This window comes from Battus philenor, unplaced genomic scaffold, assembly GCF_028537555.1.
Source record: "Battus philenor isolate CCGP_79_NKW_IND1 unplaced genomic scaffold, ilBatPhil1.0.hap1 SCAF_9, whole genome shotgun sequence".
NCBI lineage: Eukaryota > Metazoa > Arthropoda > Insecta > Lepidoptera > Papilionidae > Battus > Battus philenor.
Window position 1 is genome coordinate 9,362,881 of NW_027181759.1, and position 16,577 is coordinate 9,379,457.

The window sequence follows — 16,577 nt, forward strand, 5'->3', positions numbered from 1 at the left end:
TCCACAGGAAACTCGACGGAGGTCTGCAGTTGGCGTAACAAAAATAGGGCCTTATAATTTGTAAACGTAGCGTAAGCGTAGCGACCTTTTTGAAAATATGTACATACCATTTTCAGTACCTTTTTTACAAAAACTATTATTTCGTGATTTGAACTCAGCCGCAGCGCTAATTTTCAGAGATCTAATATTCACATTTTTTATCAAGTCTCGAAAATATACCAGAAGTATTGCAATGGGGATTCCACCAGAACCAGATAAATTTTGAGTGTTCTATGAGGAAAAAAGTCTGAAAATCTCCGAAATTCACCATTTGTTTGTTTTTAAACAAACCACATGTATGCTGCAGAATGGAATAGGTGGACATGAAGGTAAACAAAACAACATAGAGGTGCACATAACACTTATATATTTAACGTAACGTGTTGAAGATAAAATAAACTTTATTAAATTAAAACAATGAACCTAAAAAGCTATATTCGCAAAAAGAAAGACCATTAAGGGAAACTAGTTATCTATTTTAACACATAAAACATGATTACCGATATGTTTTCGCACAAATGATTATAACAAATTATTTCAAACACAATCTGAATAACTGAAATCAAAGACGTTATAAAGAGTATACATTTTCTGCTGCATGATTAGGCCACTTATTCCAGATTAATAACATCTTATAAAGTATTCTTATTATTGAGAGCCAGTCATTTATTCCTATAAGTATATAATGTAAATGTATATGAAATTGTAAGCGCAATGCATTAAAAATTTACTAATATTTTATTCTGTACAGTTATTACTTTCTAATTCATTTTCTCACATTTATGTTGTAACAGGATTTCAAATTTTTCCACCATGATTATAGTTTAGAGAACGTATTTCACCATTGGCATTCAATAGCAAACTGATGACTGAAAGACATACTACAGAAATAGTGTAAGACATAATATTCTGTCCAAGACAATAGAAAACTAATCTCTATTTAAGAATAACAAAAATTATTATCCTGCAAGGAAAATTAAATATCCCCATAATTAATTATCAGAATAAACTGCTGGAATAAATAAATATTACAACAAAACCATAACTATTTAAACAAAGAGTAACTAAACCATGTTTATTGTGGCATTGATATTACCACAAATTCAGCGCTTGAGATCTACTGTGCAAATGTAAAATTTGACAATGGCTACATCAATGAAGTAAGCACCGAGCCGTTCTTTCTTCAAACTGACTGTTTAATTAGGCCATTTAAAATATTTCAAGAAAAACAACACGAAACCATCACAATATGATCACACTGATTTTATTGTAAACGTGTGTTTGTAAATTAATACCATACAAACATCTCCAGTGCAGAACCTTTCAATATTTACAATATTTTATCCAAAGCAATACAAAGTTAATAAATAAGTTTGTAAAATATAGTAAAAAGGCCATATATGTACATTAATCCACAAGGCTGCATTTAAAACGTATCTTTTTAAACATATATACAGATACCGGAGATGCTTACTTGCTTAAGTTATATAATTTCGATTATCACACAACCGCTGCAGAACTGTGTCCTGAACGTTCTGCTGACACTGTAGTAGTAAATACAAATTTTAAAATCGTCAGTAGTTTATACAAAAATTATTAATTACAATTTCTATACAGCCAAGGCACAAATGTGGTATCTGTAAAAATAATGTTCATCAATGATATATCACTTAAGAATTCATTTTCAAGAAAAACCACATCTTTTGAATGTAGATAAAAATTCTAAATGAAGGGCCGGATATTAAACAAATCCTCTAATTGAATAATCTCTATTTTATAATCCGAATAGACGCCGAGTATCTACAAGTTTAAAATATTTATTTATATTTAATAAGACCATAACAATTTTCTTAGTCTCTGCTTAAATAAAAGGAATTTTACTTTAAAAATAATTCCATTATTTTTAAAGTAAAGTTGATTATTGTTACGTAAATATAAAATAAAAAACACAAATTATAAAGGATATTGGTGGCGAGATATTAAACGTTTGACTTCTTTGCCAAAGTCCTGGTAACAAAATTTTCATAGCTGCCAAAATTAAATGTAAACAATGCTTACATTTTAATCAAAAATACACAAAAATATATAGGAGAAACCAAGATATACTTATTAGCTCACTACAACTTAATTGAATAATTTTGATATTTCTTAAGTAAATAAAAGAAAACAATAAATAACAAAAATATCGTAATATTAGTATGATAAACTATAATGCAATACTGTAACTAAAAAACGGTACAACCAGTAAATGAGTTGTTTCACATTTGCTGACTATAAATTGAATATACATTACTTATAACCAAACTTTCAATGTAAAAACGCCAATTAACGTTATCATCTCACAATACTAATGACCGTCAATGTTGATGAATTCTTGCCTGTGATTGACACAAAAACATCCAGGGAACATTTAAGATACACACCAATTATACATACAATAAAACTGTCAACTAAAGAAAACCTTCAGATCTAAGGTTATTTGATTTATAAAATTATTAAGGCGCGTGCACACCGACGGTGGCTTCAGCTGTTCTCATGTAGATATTCGAGTTTTCCATATGGAAGACTTTTCACCTGGAACATTAAAATCTTTATAAAATTCAATCGCCAAATTGGTTTTATTTTTTTTCACAACTTACACAAATTTGCTGCAGACTATCTCAATGTATTCAACTACTGAATATATTCATTGAAATGGATGTGGATACAGTAGTTCCTGGTATAATAAAACAGTATTTTTGATCACACCTTGTATCAATAATATTAAGTAAAAAGTTTACGAAAAGTGCTATTTTCCTTTGAAACAAGGTCATTGCAGAATGAATTTTGGATTGTATATGCACACCAACATAATTATATAAAAAAATTGAAAAACATGGATTTGTATGGTAATGATTTTAAAAATTTGAGTCAGATTTTTTAAATTACATTATTGATGTTAACAACCACTACTTCCTCTATCTGACGATGATTTATGGGAAACCCTGTATATACTGACCTGTTCTATGAGATTCCCCAGTGACGTGATTGTTATGTCTAGGAACAATATACTGTGACTCCTGAAACATGGACAGCATCAAGTCTTCAGTGGTGGGATGATATTCCACTCCGTTTATGCTAGCAACAAGAGGCGAGCTCTCGTAAGATCTATTTCCATCTCTATTAGATGGCGAAGTGCTCATCCTGGTCGGATAATCCACGGAGCGCGGTCTTCTGCTGTCAACTGGTGTCATCTTGGGATTCACGTGCACGTCCTTGTGAATATACGGCTCGGCCAGGGCGACCGGTTCGTTTTCGTAATCGCTAAGCTCTTCATTTGTTCTATTTCCATTTACTTCTATAATCAATGGCCTTTGAAGTGTGGGCGACTGTATTATACTTGCAGTATTATGCATCACAGGCGTAATATCTTCGGTTTTTGTTAGTTCATGTAAGCTCGGAACACTTTGGGATCGGGAGGAACTTCGTTTAACGTCTTCAGCCTCGGAGTCGTCTTTAGTTATTACTTCACCTTTTCCATTTTCAGCCTCTTCCTTAACTTCAGTGAGATCATTTAGTTCGCCAGCCGGTTTTACGTACTTGGGCATTAATAACGCCCAATGTCCTTTGTCGTTGGTAGAACAAGAATGTATGACAGTTGGTTTCTTGCGTCTATAGAAGAGCATGTAAACTGTATTGTTAACGAGTTCGGCGTAAGCGTTTTCTTCGTCAACAGGAGTAACTCTCGAATCGTCGAATTTGTACCAACGGTTGTCGTAAGGATTTTTGCACGCGGCCGTATAATGGCCGGTTTCTAAATCATCGCCATGATGGTAACAAATAGCGTACAGGTCGTAAATGTTATCTTGAGGATTGGTAACGGCCGCTTTGGAATGTCTTCGGCGCGGGGACCTCGAGTGCCCCGGAGAATCGCCGTTGGAGGAGCTCCTTCTGACTAGATGGGGCGTCATATCTAAATCGTTTAATGGAAACTCTACTGTTGTGGTCAGCTTCGTACTAGTACGACCTTTGGCTTGTCTGAAATTTAAAAAATATGGATCGAATAATACATAACATACTCATTTAAGAAATTTTGTTGAAAATAAGTAAAAAAAGAATTTAATTCTAAAATAAGGAACAATTAAAATTATAACAGAAAAAATAATACAAGTTAGGAGAATTCAAAGAATAAATGATTGGCAATCAAACAAAATTAATTAAAAAATATGCAGTTATTTTCTACTGTTATGCTCGTGTTAAGTTCAATAACAAAATAAAATTCGTACTTACTGTCGGAATCTCTTCAAATGAATAACTAAAATATCAGGAAGTGACCAAAGTCCCAATGTCTTTACCACCGGCATGTACCTTTGACACTGGGGACACCTGTAGAACAAACAATCTTTAAATATAATAAATATGAACATGCTGGTATATCTATAGTATACAAAGAGTCGGCAAAAAGAGGCTCGCCAGATTAATTTTTAGTGCCTCTTCAGCAATCATTTTTAAAACGAAAGTCTTTTGAAAAAGGCTGAATTAAAATATCACCATCACAGTCATTCATTAGTGTTCTTTACAAAAATGTCATTAACATTATTAGGAAATTTTTAAATTTGTGAAGAGCGCAAGTTTTTAAATAAAGCCAAAATATTTTTAATTTCAATTCGTCATCGTCAGACAGTAAAATGTAAATAAAATCAAATATAGCAATTTTAAATTTGAAAGCTTTATGGTTCGATAGATATACTAATAAGACAGTACATAGAAGGAAATATTTTTTTTTCCGTTACCCTTTAGTTTTTTTTATTTCATTTTTAGGTGCTTCTTTATAAGAGCTGTCAATGAGAGGCTGTCAAAAGAGTAGTGAAAATCTGACAACATTCTCGCCTGTAGTTTTAATCACGTCTTTCCACTGTACTGATTAGCGTGTTGGAGTATAATAATAATCATTTTAAGTAAGTGTGTGCGTAAGTATCCGTTGATCACCTCCATGCGTCCTCCTGCGCGAGGTGCTCTGCGCGTGTGTAGTGTGCCAGGCAGGCGTGCAGCGTAAGCGGGCCACCGCCGCCCGCCGCCGATACGTGCACCTCGCACGCCTCGCCCGCTTCGCGGATTATACTGGACAACAAAAACTATGATCAAAGTTTCTTCAACCGCTTCTTCTCCCAGCACTAATGCTCGACACAAAATGAGTGCAATGCCGCTTGGTTGCGGAAATCAGCTCGTAGAAACAAGACAAAACTAGTATCGACTAACAGCCCACGCTAAGGTACCTTCTTATGTGCCTTTGCGCCTGGTCATTCCTGCATGGAGCGTCAGCCTAAACGATCTAAGAGTTCAACGACCTTCTAATCGAGTATTATATTAGAATGCAGCGGCCAAAGTCACTGCGCTCAGAAGATCACTCTAGCTTCGCTGCCTGTAGTTTTGTAATTTTCGAATTAATTTCGAATGACAACCTTAGCCGCCGTCTCCTCTCGGAAGCCTTTGCTTGAGTCCCAGCTCAATTGAAAATATAATCTAATTCTATCTCATTTGTGAGGTAAAAACTTTAAGGCTTTTACACAAATTTGCAATCATGCTGTTATTATTAGCATGTGTGTGAAATGATCACTATGAAATACATTGCAGACACTTTATTGAACTCTTATATTATAATTAGGTTATTTATTATTTCTGAAACCATTGATTGCATCATAAATTACCCCAAACCTTTACACTTAGAACTAACCACCTGTATAAATAACTCTTCCTCAAATCAGACATACTTTCAAAAGAAATTACGAACGTAATGTTAGAGTTAGAAACATGACACTTTAGAAAACGTTACTGACACTACTTCTCCAATATACATATTTTTCTCAAAAATATTTCTTTTTTCATGAATTACTCAAGTGACAACCAATCTAGGTGTGCCAGTAGTGGATACACAACATCGCTAATGTTTTATAGCACATTGAACGTTAAATATCTTAAATTTTTGAAAGTAATGTAGTACCAAATTAAAAACATTTATTAAATCTTCATTCTATTCATATTTAGATAATGTCATGCTAAGTTTTGAAATAGAAACATTTTCTTCGAGATGACTACACATTTAAGTAATCAAGTATAAATTTAAATAAGCACAAATAAATTGTTTTTAATATTTTCAAAACCAGTAAATGAATAGTCTCACCTATCTCTGTGTGCCGGGTCCCACAGTAGTTCGAGTCGTACGTGTGGGTGTTTATCATGCGCACATAACGCTTGTTCTACGTCTAGCGCAAAGAGCGGATGCGGCAGCTGGAAAATGATTTTTTTCGGTCAGTGCATATTTCAATATTTATTTCATCATCATCAATTCAACCGTAGGTCTTCCACTCCTGGGCATAGGCCTTCTATGTAGATGTTCAAAAGGACCAAATGGAAGCAGCCAGCATCTAGTCTTCAAATGACATTAGCAAGGTCATCTGTAAACGTTGTGGGTGGATATCCTACACTGTAATTACCAGTTTGTGGTGTCCAGCAGACCATGTACTGGGCTACGCAGGATACTTTCGTTCGTCTATGGATTTCCTCATTCCTGATTAAATTTTGTTGATAAATACAGAACCTAGCCCTATCCATGGCTTGTTGCAAGAAAATCAATGTATATTAGTCTATATTGATAACAACTTGAGGTTTGTACACAGGTTGATTGGAAATAGATGTACAGTAACCGGCGATAAGTATTGCACATCAACCTTTGGAAAGAGACAATCGGCTAATTTCGGCTTCATAGAGCGTTATCTCTGTCGCACAAAATACAAACAGTCCAGTATCTATTATGATCTGTTAAAACAAGTATAATTTGTTTCTTTTGATAATAATTTTTATTTTTTGTATAAAACACACCAGTTTTTCTATTAATGGTGGCTTTAGGTTGGGGTTAAAATAAAATAAAAAACATAGTAACCTAAACCTGACCTCTGAAAGCACAAATAGTGAAATAGAAGTAACTGACAATTAGAATTATTATTATTTTTATTACAATGCCTCATTTTAACAATCGGTATAATACTGTTTATTATGTACAGCTGTAATTTTCCTAAATAATTAAATATGTAAACATAATGTGAACATGTTTTTTGTGCCTCCTGTGATGAAAATATTACATTAATTTTTTTTCTATTGAAATGCAAAAGGCTAATAACATCTGGCAGTAGAAAGTCTGTACAAACAGATGGCAAATAAAAGAATTTTAAAAACGCTTTTTCTTTCTATATTAACAGTGTTATTTATTATTTCTTAAACCATTGATTTTTTGATAATGTACCCTACACTAATTAACAGTAAATGAGCTATACATTCTAAATTTTAAAGTTCTTACACATATTTCCTGATTTCATCCCTGATAGATGGAAATAAAGAATGGGTACCTCGGGCTGTAGAAATGCAGGCGGGTGCGTGTCAGCGAGCCTTGCGCGGAAGATGTCAGCACCCTGAGCACGCTCCAGTACCCGCTCAGCCACCACCTGACACATCTCCTTAAGCAACAACTTCTGCAAATCCTCATATGACACCTCACGAGGCACCTGCATTGCATACGGTGATCCTGAAAGAAGAAAAACAATTCAATATAGAACATTTAAGTAATGTGAATAATTTTATTTTAAATCTATGATAAATATCACTATTTTAACTTAACAACTTTTACAAATTTTGCTAAATAAATAATACTTTTTTTAACCAAAAACTGTTAATTTCAGATATAAAGTTGCCTATGCAGTTGTTTAAATCTGCAAACTGAAGTGTCAACAAGCTGGCCACATTAGTTGGGCGAATGATGACAGACGGTAGAAAAAAGAGGACAGTGTTTAGCGTGAAGTAGGCCTTATTTAATAATAAGCCCCAACTAAAGAATAGTGCCTAAAAGTTGATGTACACTGAAAAAAGAAAATTGCATAAGGTGTAAGGTTCATGGAAGGCCATGATATCTGTACACAAATCTATTTTTTCTGACCTAATAAGATCTACTTTTCCAAATAAACAATTATGTTAAATTATTTTGTCTAAAATATATGTCTATAAGTATGAAAAAAGTTTTAATCATTTAATAATATTTGTAGCAGATGCAAAGCTGTTGGATAAACATTGCAAATAAAAACAACTCTAAATTGTCAACCTGTTAGAAACAGTGAAATTGTTTAGTAAAATTTAAAAGAATTAGTAAAATTCATTTTTATCTTTTACAAATAGACTTAATGTTAATAATAAAGTTGAATTTACCAAAACGCTCGCCGTCAAGTAGATTGACCCAAAGTATAAGCAAATAAGGTGTTGTTGGAGTCTGCAGTAAAGGTGGTGCCTCCAGGCAATACAGGGCACCAAAATCGATACCTGCCACTTCCCAGCCGGCACGGGCGTTGCACCAGCCTGTAAATGAAATACCTACTTAGTATAATAACAAAGATAAATAGTGTTAGTATTTAAAATAGGATAGAAAGTTAAGATTAATAAAATTTAAGATGAATTTACATATGAATAGATAGATATTATAATATTTAAGCAATGGACTAAGTTAAAAATGAATAGTTACCTGTCTCATTAATTTCGGTAAGTATGATATGGTCACGGTCAATCCCAGTGTCATTATGGAGAGTTGTTCTTAGATCATCCATGGTTGCTGTAGGGGGCAGTTCCACGCCGATACGGACCTGACGTGGCTGTTGGTTCACGTACACAACCTAGTAAGCAATAAAAACTATTTTTAACCAAAAATATTTTTGAATGTTGCGTATTGTTTATTTACAACTCATTTTCTACTAATGTATACAAACTTCAGAGCATGTATAGCTAAAATTTAATAGCTTTGTTTTGATTGTTATATAAGTGTATTGTAATAATTGTAATTTATCATTTGTTAGCATCACAATCATAGATCGATAAACACAACCATTGGATTCAAAAGGTTGTTTTAAACTGTTCACTGTGTCACTTGACTTCCTAACTAAGAAAAATTTAATTGGAAATGAAACATAAACTCTAATAATTAATGAAAGTAATTAAAAATATTTGTGTATGTAGCATTAAATATCTGAAAATTTATATTATGTGTTAATTTTTAAAAACAGTAATATTTTCAATTACCTTATGAATTATTTACTTACATTTACAGGCAGCGGGGAAGGTTGAACTGTGTTCAGTCTTGTGGGCAATTGAACACTTACACAATGGAATGGATCAAATGTACATGATGTACGCTCACATTTGGCACATGTTAATGCTGACCTGTAAAAAATATAGGATTATTTTGGAATTTAGATAATATAAAAATTTATGTGTAGATGGTTTTACCTTGTGTCTATACTGACAAAACTATGTATAATTATACAATTTATCCTTTGAAACATATAAGGTGCAACTAACTTTTCTTGTCCAAACTCAAAAATTGAAATTTGTAAGTGTGGACTATATTTATCACAAGTTGAAAGTTTTATTTTTGTATTTAATTTTTTTTTTTTGGCTAGTTATTAGATGATGATTTTATCATTTACTGCCTGCCCCTCTTCAGAATTTTCCTAACAGTCTCTTAGCCTTACAGTTCCACAGATATTGTGAAAAATCAGTACATAGGTGGAATTCTTATACATATAGATAAATGCAGTAAAAAAATAAATAAGTATAGTAATTTTACTAAAAAGCTAATATACCTGTACTGAGCTTGGAAAACAGCTTGAACAAAAGAACTGTTCCTTCTTGCATGGTTCGCTAATGTTTCAGCTGCTACTACCTCATCTGACTTGCCACCTGTATTCTAAAAGAATATTATTGTTAGCTTGTTAAATAATTAAAAATACCACTTTTACTCATAAGTCCATGTAAGGAGTTATGTGGCTTCTATGACAAATAATCTAATATGCAAGATGTGATCATGACATGGCTTCTCATGGCAATTAAATAACATTCCATTGTAATATACTGAATAATAATTTCATATTTCAAGGGATGTATACAATATATGCAAGTAGTTTCAAATAATAACAAAGTTACATGTCTCAGTGAATAAAACTGACTATAACAATTGGTGATGCTCCGATTTTCTCTACCAGATCAAATCAGGCATAAGAAAAACCATAGATGACCAAAAGAAGCTGACATAGCACAGTTGACTGACAAGTAAGTAACGTAATTGGCAGTAAGCAGGCCACATAGTGAGCAGAATAGAAAGCCGCCGGGACTTTAAAGTTATGGAGTGCAGACAAAGGACTGGCAAGTGCAGCAGAGGATATTTGTCCATGAGGTAGACAAAAGTTATCCGAAACATGTTGGAGGCAGACCCATTTCCGGTCTTATTGTAAATCTTTATGGAAGGCTTGTTTATGTTTAACAGTGGATATCCTACAGCTGAAATGATGTTGAAAGCAACTAATCATGTTGTATCTTATTATGCATGCTCTTTGCTCTTAATATGTAGTATTATTTAAAGCTAATGCTGAAGGAATCCCATAAGTCTAAATCTCTTCTTTAGTAAAGAAAGTAAAGTATATTATATATTATATATACTTTAGTAAAGGCTCAACCACTTTGCTACCTTTAACATGCACAAACAACATATAATGGCAATCATGCAAACAAACTTTTGGTTGTGAAATTTTTTTTCTAAATATTAACTTTTTTAGATCATTTATAGATTCCCTAAATCAAGAACATAACCTCGTAAACATATTTATTATCATATTTAAGGGAATCAGGCGTTACCTCACGAAGTCCATACGAAGTAAGAAAAGGACCAATATTTTGCCACTTCTGCAAATGCAGTGGTAGTCGTGCAATAAAATGCACCGCCCGCCAGCCCGCTGATAAATGCGTATGCGGCAAACAATGCGAATCACACAACCAATCACAGGAGCAAATGACACAAACAATCTTCAGGAGTTATGTTACACCGATTAGTACCAAACAACACAACAACCACCAAACAACAACAACAAACACTGCACTAATCAGTGCCACTCGTTGCACAACTACCACTGCATGTGCGGAAGTGGCTAAATATTATTCCTTTTCTTACCTATATTTATTATCAGTAATGCACAATCAAATTATGTATTTAATTAATTATATTTCCTAACCTTAATTGTTTTATACTTTTTCTTCGTTGCTGTATTCAAATCTTCGTGTACCTTATCCAGAAGCCAAAAGAGAAATTCTTGTGCATCATGCTGGCTGTTGCCACGGTATTGTGTACCATGTCTCTCAACTGCACTCTGAAAACAAATTAAAATAATTATAATACTGGTGAAACAAAAAAAAATATTTTGTAACAATATTTCTTTTTTACAATATGTAATGACGACAGTCAAAAGGTAACTATTTTATTAAAGGTAAAAGATTTTCATTATCATCATTTTTGCTATAAAACACTTCTCATTTTAGCAATAAAAGTTACCCCCCATAGATTACTAATAAGATGGGTTTAGCATCATCTGATGACAGACATGAGCATCCTTCACTGCACTTGCTGGTTAGTGGTCTCCACTCTAGAATCTTATGGCAAGTTAAGTAGTCAAAGGTATGTTTAAAATTAATATCTTAATGAATAATTTTAAGGATGTTGACAAGAAAAAAAATGAATGTACTCTTGAAAATAGAAAACAGAGGTATTTGAAAATACATCAGTGTGGCTTTTGGAGACCCTTAAATAAGAACTTATTGAATATATAAAAAGGATGTTTTTGGTGGAAACAAAAATAATATTGATTATTACCTTGAATGAAACACTCATATCAGGTGTATACTGACATGACCACAGAGATTTAAGGAGAGCTGCTAGCTGTTCAGTAACTTCACCACGAGTGCCATATTTTTTTGAATTTATCTTGTTCCTCTTTTGCAAGTCTACCTACAATGCAAATTATTTAAATTTGATAAAAATATTATGTAAAAACAAAAACACAGCAATATTTAAATGTAAAAATGAATATGAGTAAAGAATTGTCAATATACTATACAGATTTAATATCCACAAATCTAGATACCCTAAAACTGTAGATTTACAAGCAATCTTACACACATGTGTAAATTATGGGGTTATTTGTTACAATCACTGTCTGCACTTATTTTTTATAAAAAAAAACACAGAATGTAACTTATAAAACAATCAATTAATAATCTATATATAAAAAGAATACGTCATAATAATAGAAATACCTTATAATGGTCTAATACAAAGTATTCAGCTATAACATCAGTGTGTGAGAGGCATTGCAGTACTGCATTCATATAGCATGTATTTCCATGATTCTTGATTCCGGTTGCAGCGGGCGTAGCTCCTGGCGGCCACGGAGGATCACCGCTGCAGGGTACTCGCTCATTGCTTATTATTGTTGGTACCGTTTTAACCTTGATCGTCAAAATAAAAATTAATGACGGAAAATTATTTCGACTAATAAATATTTACGAGACACGTCTTTACTTACTCCCGATACATTCACAGTACTCATGTGCTGGGCTATTTTGTTCAAAAAAATCTTCCATGATGGCCTTCTAAATAACTTCCTCTCGACAATAACTTCATCTTTTTGCGTAGTCCCTATTACTGTACCAGTTGCAGACTTATTATCACCCTCACTGCTCTTATTTCTACTAGAACTAGATTTAGTTGTACCAAAGGGATTACGAGGTAAAGTAAAAGTACGTTTCAATCGAGATCCTTCCACTTGTTTTGGTATCATGCTGGACTCTGCATCCTCGTTTATCAACTCTCCTTCAGAACAGGACTTCAAAACTGATGAAAGATTATTTGTGGACATAATGAATTATCAAAAATCTATTATTATTGTTTATCCACCTCAAACATCTTTACGAAAACTAATTAGAAAATGTTGATATGCGATGTTGATTGACAGAAACGCCATTTTGTTTATTATCTATGCCATGAGCATTTACAGAAAGCAATCGCAATTAAAATTTTCAGACACAAACATCAGCCCTGGCCTGATATTTGTGTAAACATCTTCCGATAACCGTTTATTGTCCTGAAACGTCCTTACTGTTTGAACAAAATCCTCCTGAAAGAGAAAAAGCAGACCCATTGTATGAAACATACGTTTTAGATTTTTGACCTTAAAAAATATTTTTTCCCATTTTATCAAAAGTAGAATAGGGTAGTAAAAATAAATAAAGTGTATGCCTGTCGAAAACCAAACCCGCGACCAAAAACTAACAGCTGTTAAATAGGCAAAACGTCGTGATCAAGATTTTAGGATCTAAACTGAAACTTATTATATTTTATTTATACTAAAACAATGTGAAGTTATTCCCGGAGTTATTCAATTTCTTTACGAGTGTACGGTACGGTAATGTACGGGTGAGATGGTGAAGTTGCTTCAGTATTCCTTATAATAGTTTAACTAAATCAGTGGTAACGTAAAAAGTTATCCAATTTTACATCATTACACTTTAGAACTAATTTTCGGTCCCGGCAGTTGAATAAAGCTTTTCTTTGAATTATTGAAATAACGGTATTCTTTAAAATAGGTTAGAGATGTTGATTAACATAACGATTACACATATAGATGTTCATACTGATTGAAATGATTTAAATTATTTGGTAGGTTATTTGCAACAGATAATACATTTCTTAAAACACTATAGCATAATTTTCGTATAATCTTGTAATCACAATGTACATATTAATCGTTGACCGTGTTTATATTAGACGTATTGTTATGCAAAATATTTCAATTTACATCTTAAACTATTTACCAATCTTAGTCTCATTGTTTAAATTTCATGTTAGTCACTAAGAACATTCAAATATTAAATTGTAGCTGGTGATTATACAATAAACCGGAATAGTAAAGCCGTATTAAATTATTTATGTAACACTAAGGAATAATTTGTATTAAATACAACACAAATTTTTTATTTTTCATTTATATTACTGAATACAAACAACGAAATGTATGTACTATTTTTATATAGTCTATTTCTTATTTAGTTCAACGTCGTTGTCAAATGAAACTTCAAATATACTTTGATTTTTTTTAACATCTAATCGGCAATAGTCTTAAAAAATGGTAAAAGGGGATCCTTGTACTCAACAAGATGATAACTTGTTCAGGGCCTTCGCCCATGCTCTATACCGAACAGTAGATGGCCCAGTTACATGGTTCAGAGGTAAGATATAATGTTTTGTATCTATGTGTTATTATGTAAGTCATATGTTTTTATTAAATACTTGGTCATATTGCAGAAAGTGTGGTTGTGCCGAACCAAAAAAAATATCCCTGGTACCATCGGCAATATCGCCGCGTTCCTACTATCGACCAGTGCTATTCTGACGACCCCGTTTGTGATTTCGAAGCTAATTCGCAGTTTAAACGAGACAGGTTATCCATATTTTCTAGTTAATATATTACTTTATATTTAGACAAAAATTAATACAGCTTTATATTAGTATTACTGTGTGGTATTAGTGTAAATACAATATTAAACTACTTTATATATTTAAGCAATAAATTTTGTTTATATTGTAGAGCTGTTGATTCAGAGATTCTGAGTATCTTGCGTATTCGCTATGAAGATTGCATGATGTACGAAGCTCCAGACCACCTTACTGTGTGCAAACCTTTATGGGAGAAATACAAAAATGCTGAAGAAGCATGGTTTATCAAATGTGAGTTTTCCAATGTTTTATGAATTGTTATTGAATAAACATCTAATGTAGACTAGATTTTCTGGGTAGCTAAATTCTGATAGTTATTCATAACTGTGGCTTAAGAAAAAAGATAAAAGGTTATTGCTGGATTACTAACTTATCTTTTTTATTTTGTTAAATATAACATAGTTTTGTAGTAACATATTTCATCAATATATTGTTGTATACCATATTGTTTTACAAGTGAATTATATATTTATTATTTTTGGATTACCTGATAAACATGGTAAGTTAGATAACTATTATTTAACAAAAATATGCAATTTGTAAATAAATCATTATTACTAGGTGGCCATAGAAATAAAACATACAAACAAACATTGCTTTGAGTTGACCCTGCAAACTGAAAAGTTATATATTTAATAGAAATACTATTGAAAATCTGCAAAAGAAGCAGTCACCTACATTGCTGCTGGAAGAATTGTTTGAGTGAAGTGGCAGCGCGCAAGGCACATAACTCCTGTATCCATTGTGACTGAAAGGTTCTCAAATGGCAACTTTGAGCTGGTAAATGTGGCATAGGTAAGGTTCCTACCTGGTGGACCAACTACATAATCAAGGTTGGAGAAAGTTATAGGCAGTGCAACACTGGTCATTGTGGCAATATTTGGGGAAACTATGCCTTGCAGTGGGATTCTATTAGCTGTCATAAATTAATACCACTGGAAGAATGTTAGTTTAATTGTTATTGTATGTTATAGAATACTTATTGTGTATGTTATATCTATTATGTAAAATGGGCGTAGTTTAGGTCCTAATATTACAACATATGGTTTGGTTTATGAGTTTTTTTGTCTATATCCTCAGTATTTTTAATTTTTATGTATTTTATTTACAGATGGAGACCTAGGAGCTTATGCTGATGCCAGAAAAGCTTTAATGAAGCAAAAGCACCGCATGGTTTGGGAGAGACGTAATGGACCTCTCTCTGACCAAACCAAGTGATTACTTTTTTTTGCCAATTAACCATGGAAGTGTTAGTAGATGTTGTTGCAATATATTAAATAAATTATAGTGCATACTTCTACTATTGTTTAAATCTCTTTTATATATATATACATTTACAAATTTAACCCTCTATTATGTAATTTGTTGAACCTAAGTAAAAATTTATCTAATACCATTTTCATGAGAAAATTAGAAATGTCATAGTTATTACCAATTTCCACATTATATTGATGATCAGTTTTGCATTGCCCGCAACCAGCGTCTTCCCGCGACCTTTATGTCGTCGATCCACCCAGTGGGGGCCTACTGAGGATCGTCTACCACTTAGTGGTCGCCACTTGTGAACCTTTTGATTCTATCGCCCATCGCTTGAACGAGCGATATGCCCCACCCACTTCAAACAAGCAAGCTTCGAGCTATGTTGGTGACATAGGTTCTCCACAGAAGAACATGTCACCCACACAGACAATCTTCACATTTCTCCAAGTATCTCTGTTGCCCTCAGAGTGATGTTAAGCCTTTTCATAAACACCCAATTACATCTCACTGTAAATGAACAAGTCTTGCATCCATAAGGCATTACCAGTCAGAGTCCTTCCTCTTCAAGTATTGAATCGAAGAAATAAATAAAAAATAGGTTGTAATATATTCGAAAAATAACATTTATTTCCAACACTACAATCATATTCATGCAATTTGACAAATTGTATTTTTAGACATACATTGACTTAAAAGTTGGAATTACAATAAGAAATCAAGATCACAGAGATGTAAAGATATAGAAAAAAATGACAATCTCACCTTTTTTTACTGTTTCAAATATCTTATATCTATCCTATCAATATAAATTTTAAATTTTATTGGTCACAAAAGTAAAAACAATATTACCTTAAAATACTTAAAATATACTCCCTAACACTTG

At 32.7% G+C, this 16,577-nt stretch overlaps 2 protein-coding genes across 2 annotated transcripts; one reads left to right on the plus strand and one right to left on the minus strand.

Moving 5' to 3' along the window:
• Positions 1-395: 395 nt before the first annotated feature.
• Usp15-31 (Ubiquitin specific protease 15/31) lies at positions 396-12,892 on the minus strand. The gene is made up of 14 exons (XM_068775740.1): positions 12,465-12,892; positions 12,196-12,387; positions 11,753-11,887; positions 11,118-11,252; positions 9,696-9,799; positions 9,153-9,273; positions 8,582-8,729; positions 8,272-8,418; positions 7,422-7,597; positions 6,200-6,306; positions 5,008-5,139; positions 4,309-4,404; positions 3,038-4,056; positions 396-2,613 (listed from the first exon to the last, which is right to left on the minus strand). The coding sequence occupies exons 1-14, from the start codon at positions 12,795-12,797 to the stop codon at positions 2,573-2,575; spliced, it is 2,886 nt and encodes a 961-aa protein (XP_068631841.1). The 5' UTR covers positions 12,798-12,892; the 3' UTR covers positions 396-2,572.
• A 1,081-nt stretch (positions 12,893-13,973) lies between these two features.
• On the plus strand, positions 13,974-15,734 carry ND-PDSW (NADH dehydrogenase (ubiquinone) PDSW subunit). The gene is made up of 4 exons (XM_068775824.1): positions 13,974-14,166; positions 14,243-14,378; positions 14,526-14,665; positions 15,546-15,734. Exons 1-4 carry the CDS (start codon positions 14,064-14,066, stop codon positions 15,650-15,652), a joined length of 486 nt encoding a protein of 161 aa, XP_068631925.1. The 5' UTR covers positions 13,974-14,063; the 3' UTR covers positions 15,653-15,734.
• The last annotated feature ends 843 nt before the right edge of the window (positions 15,735-16,577 follow it).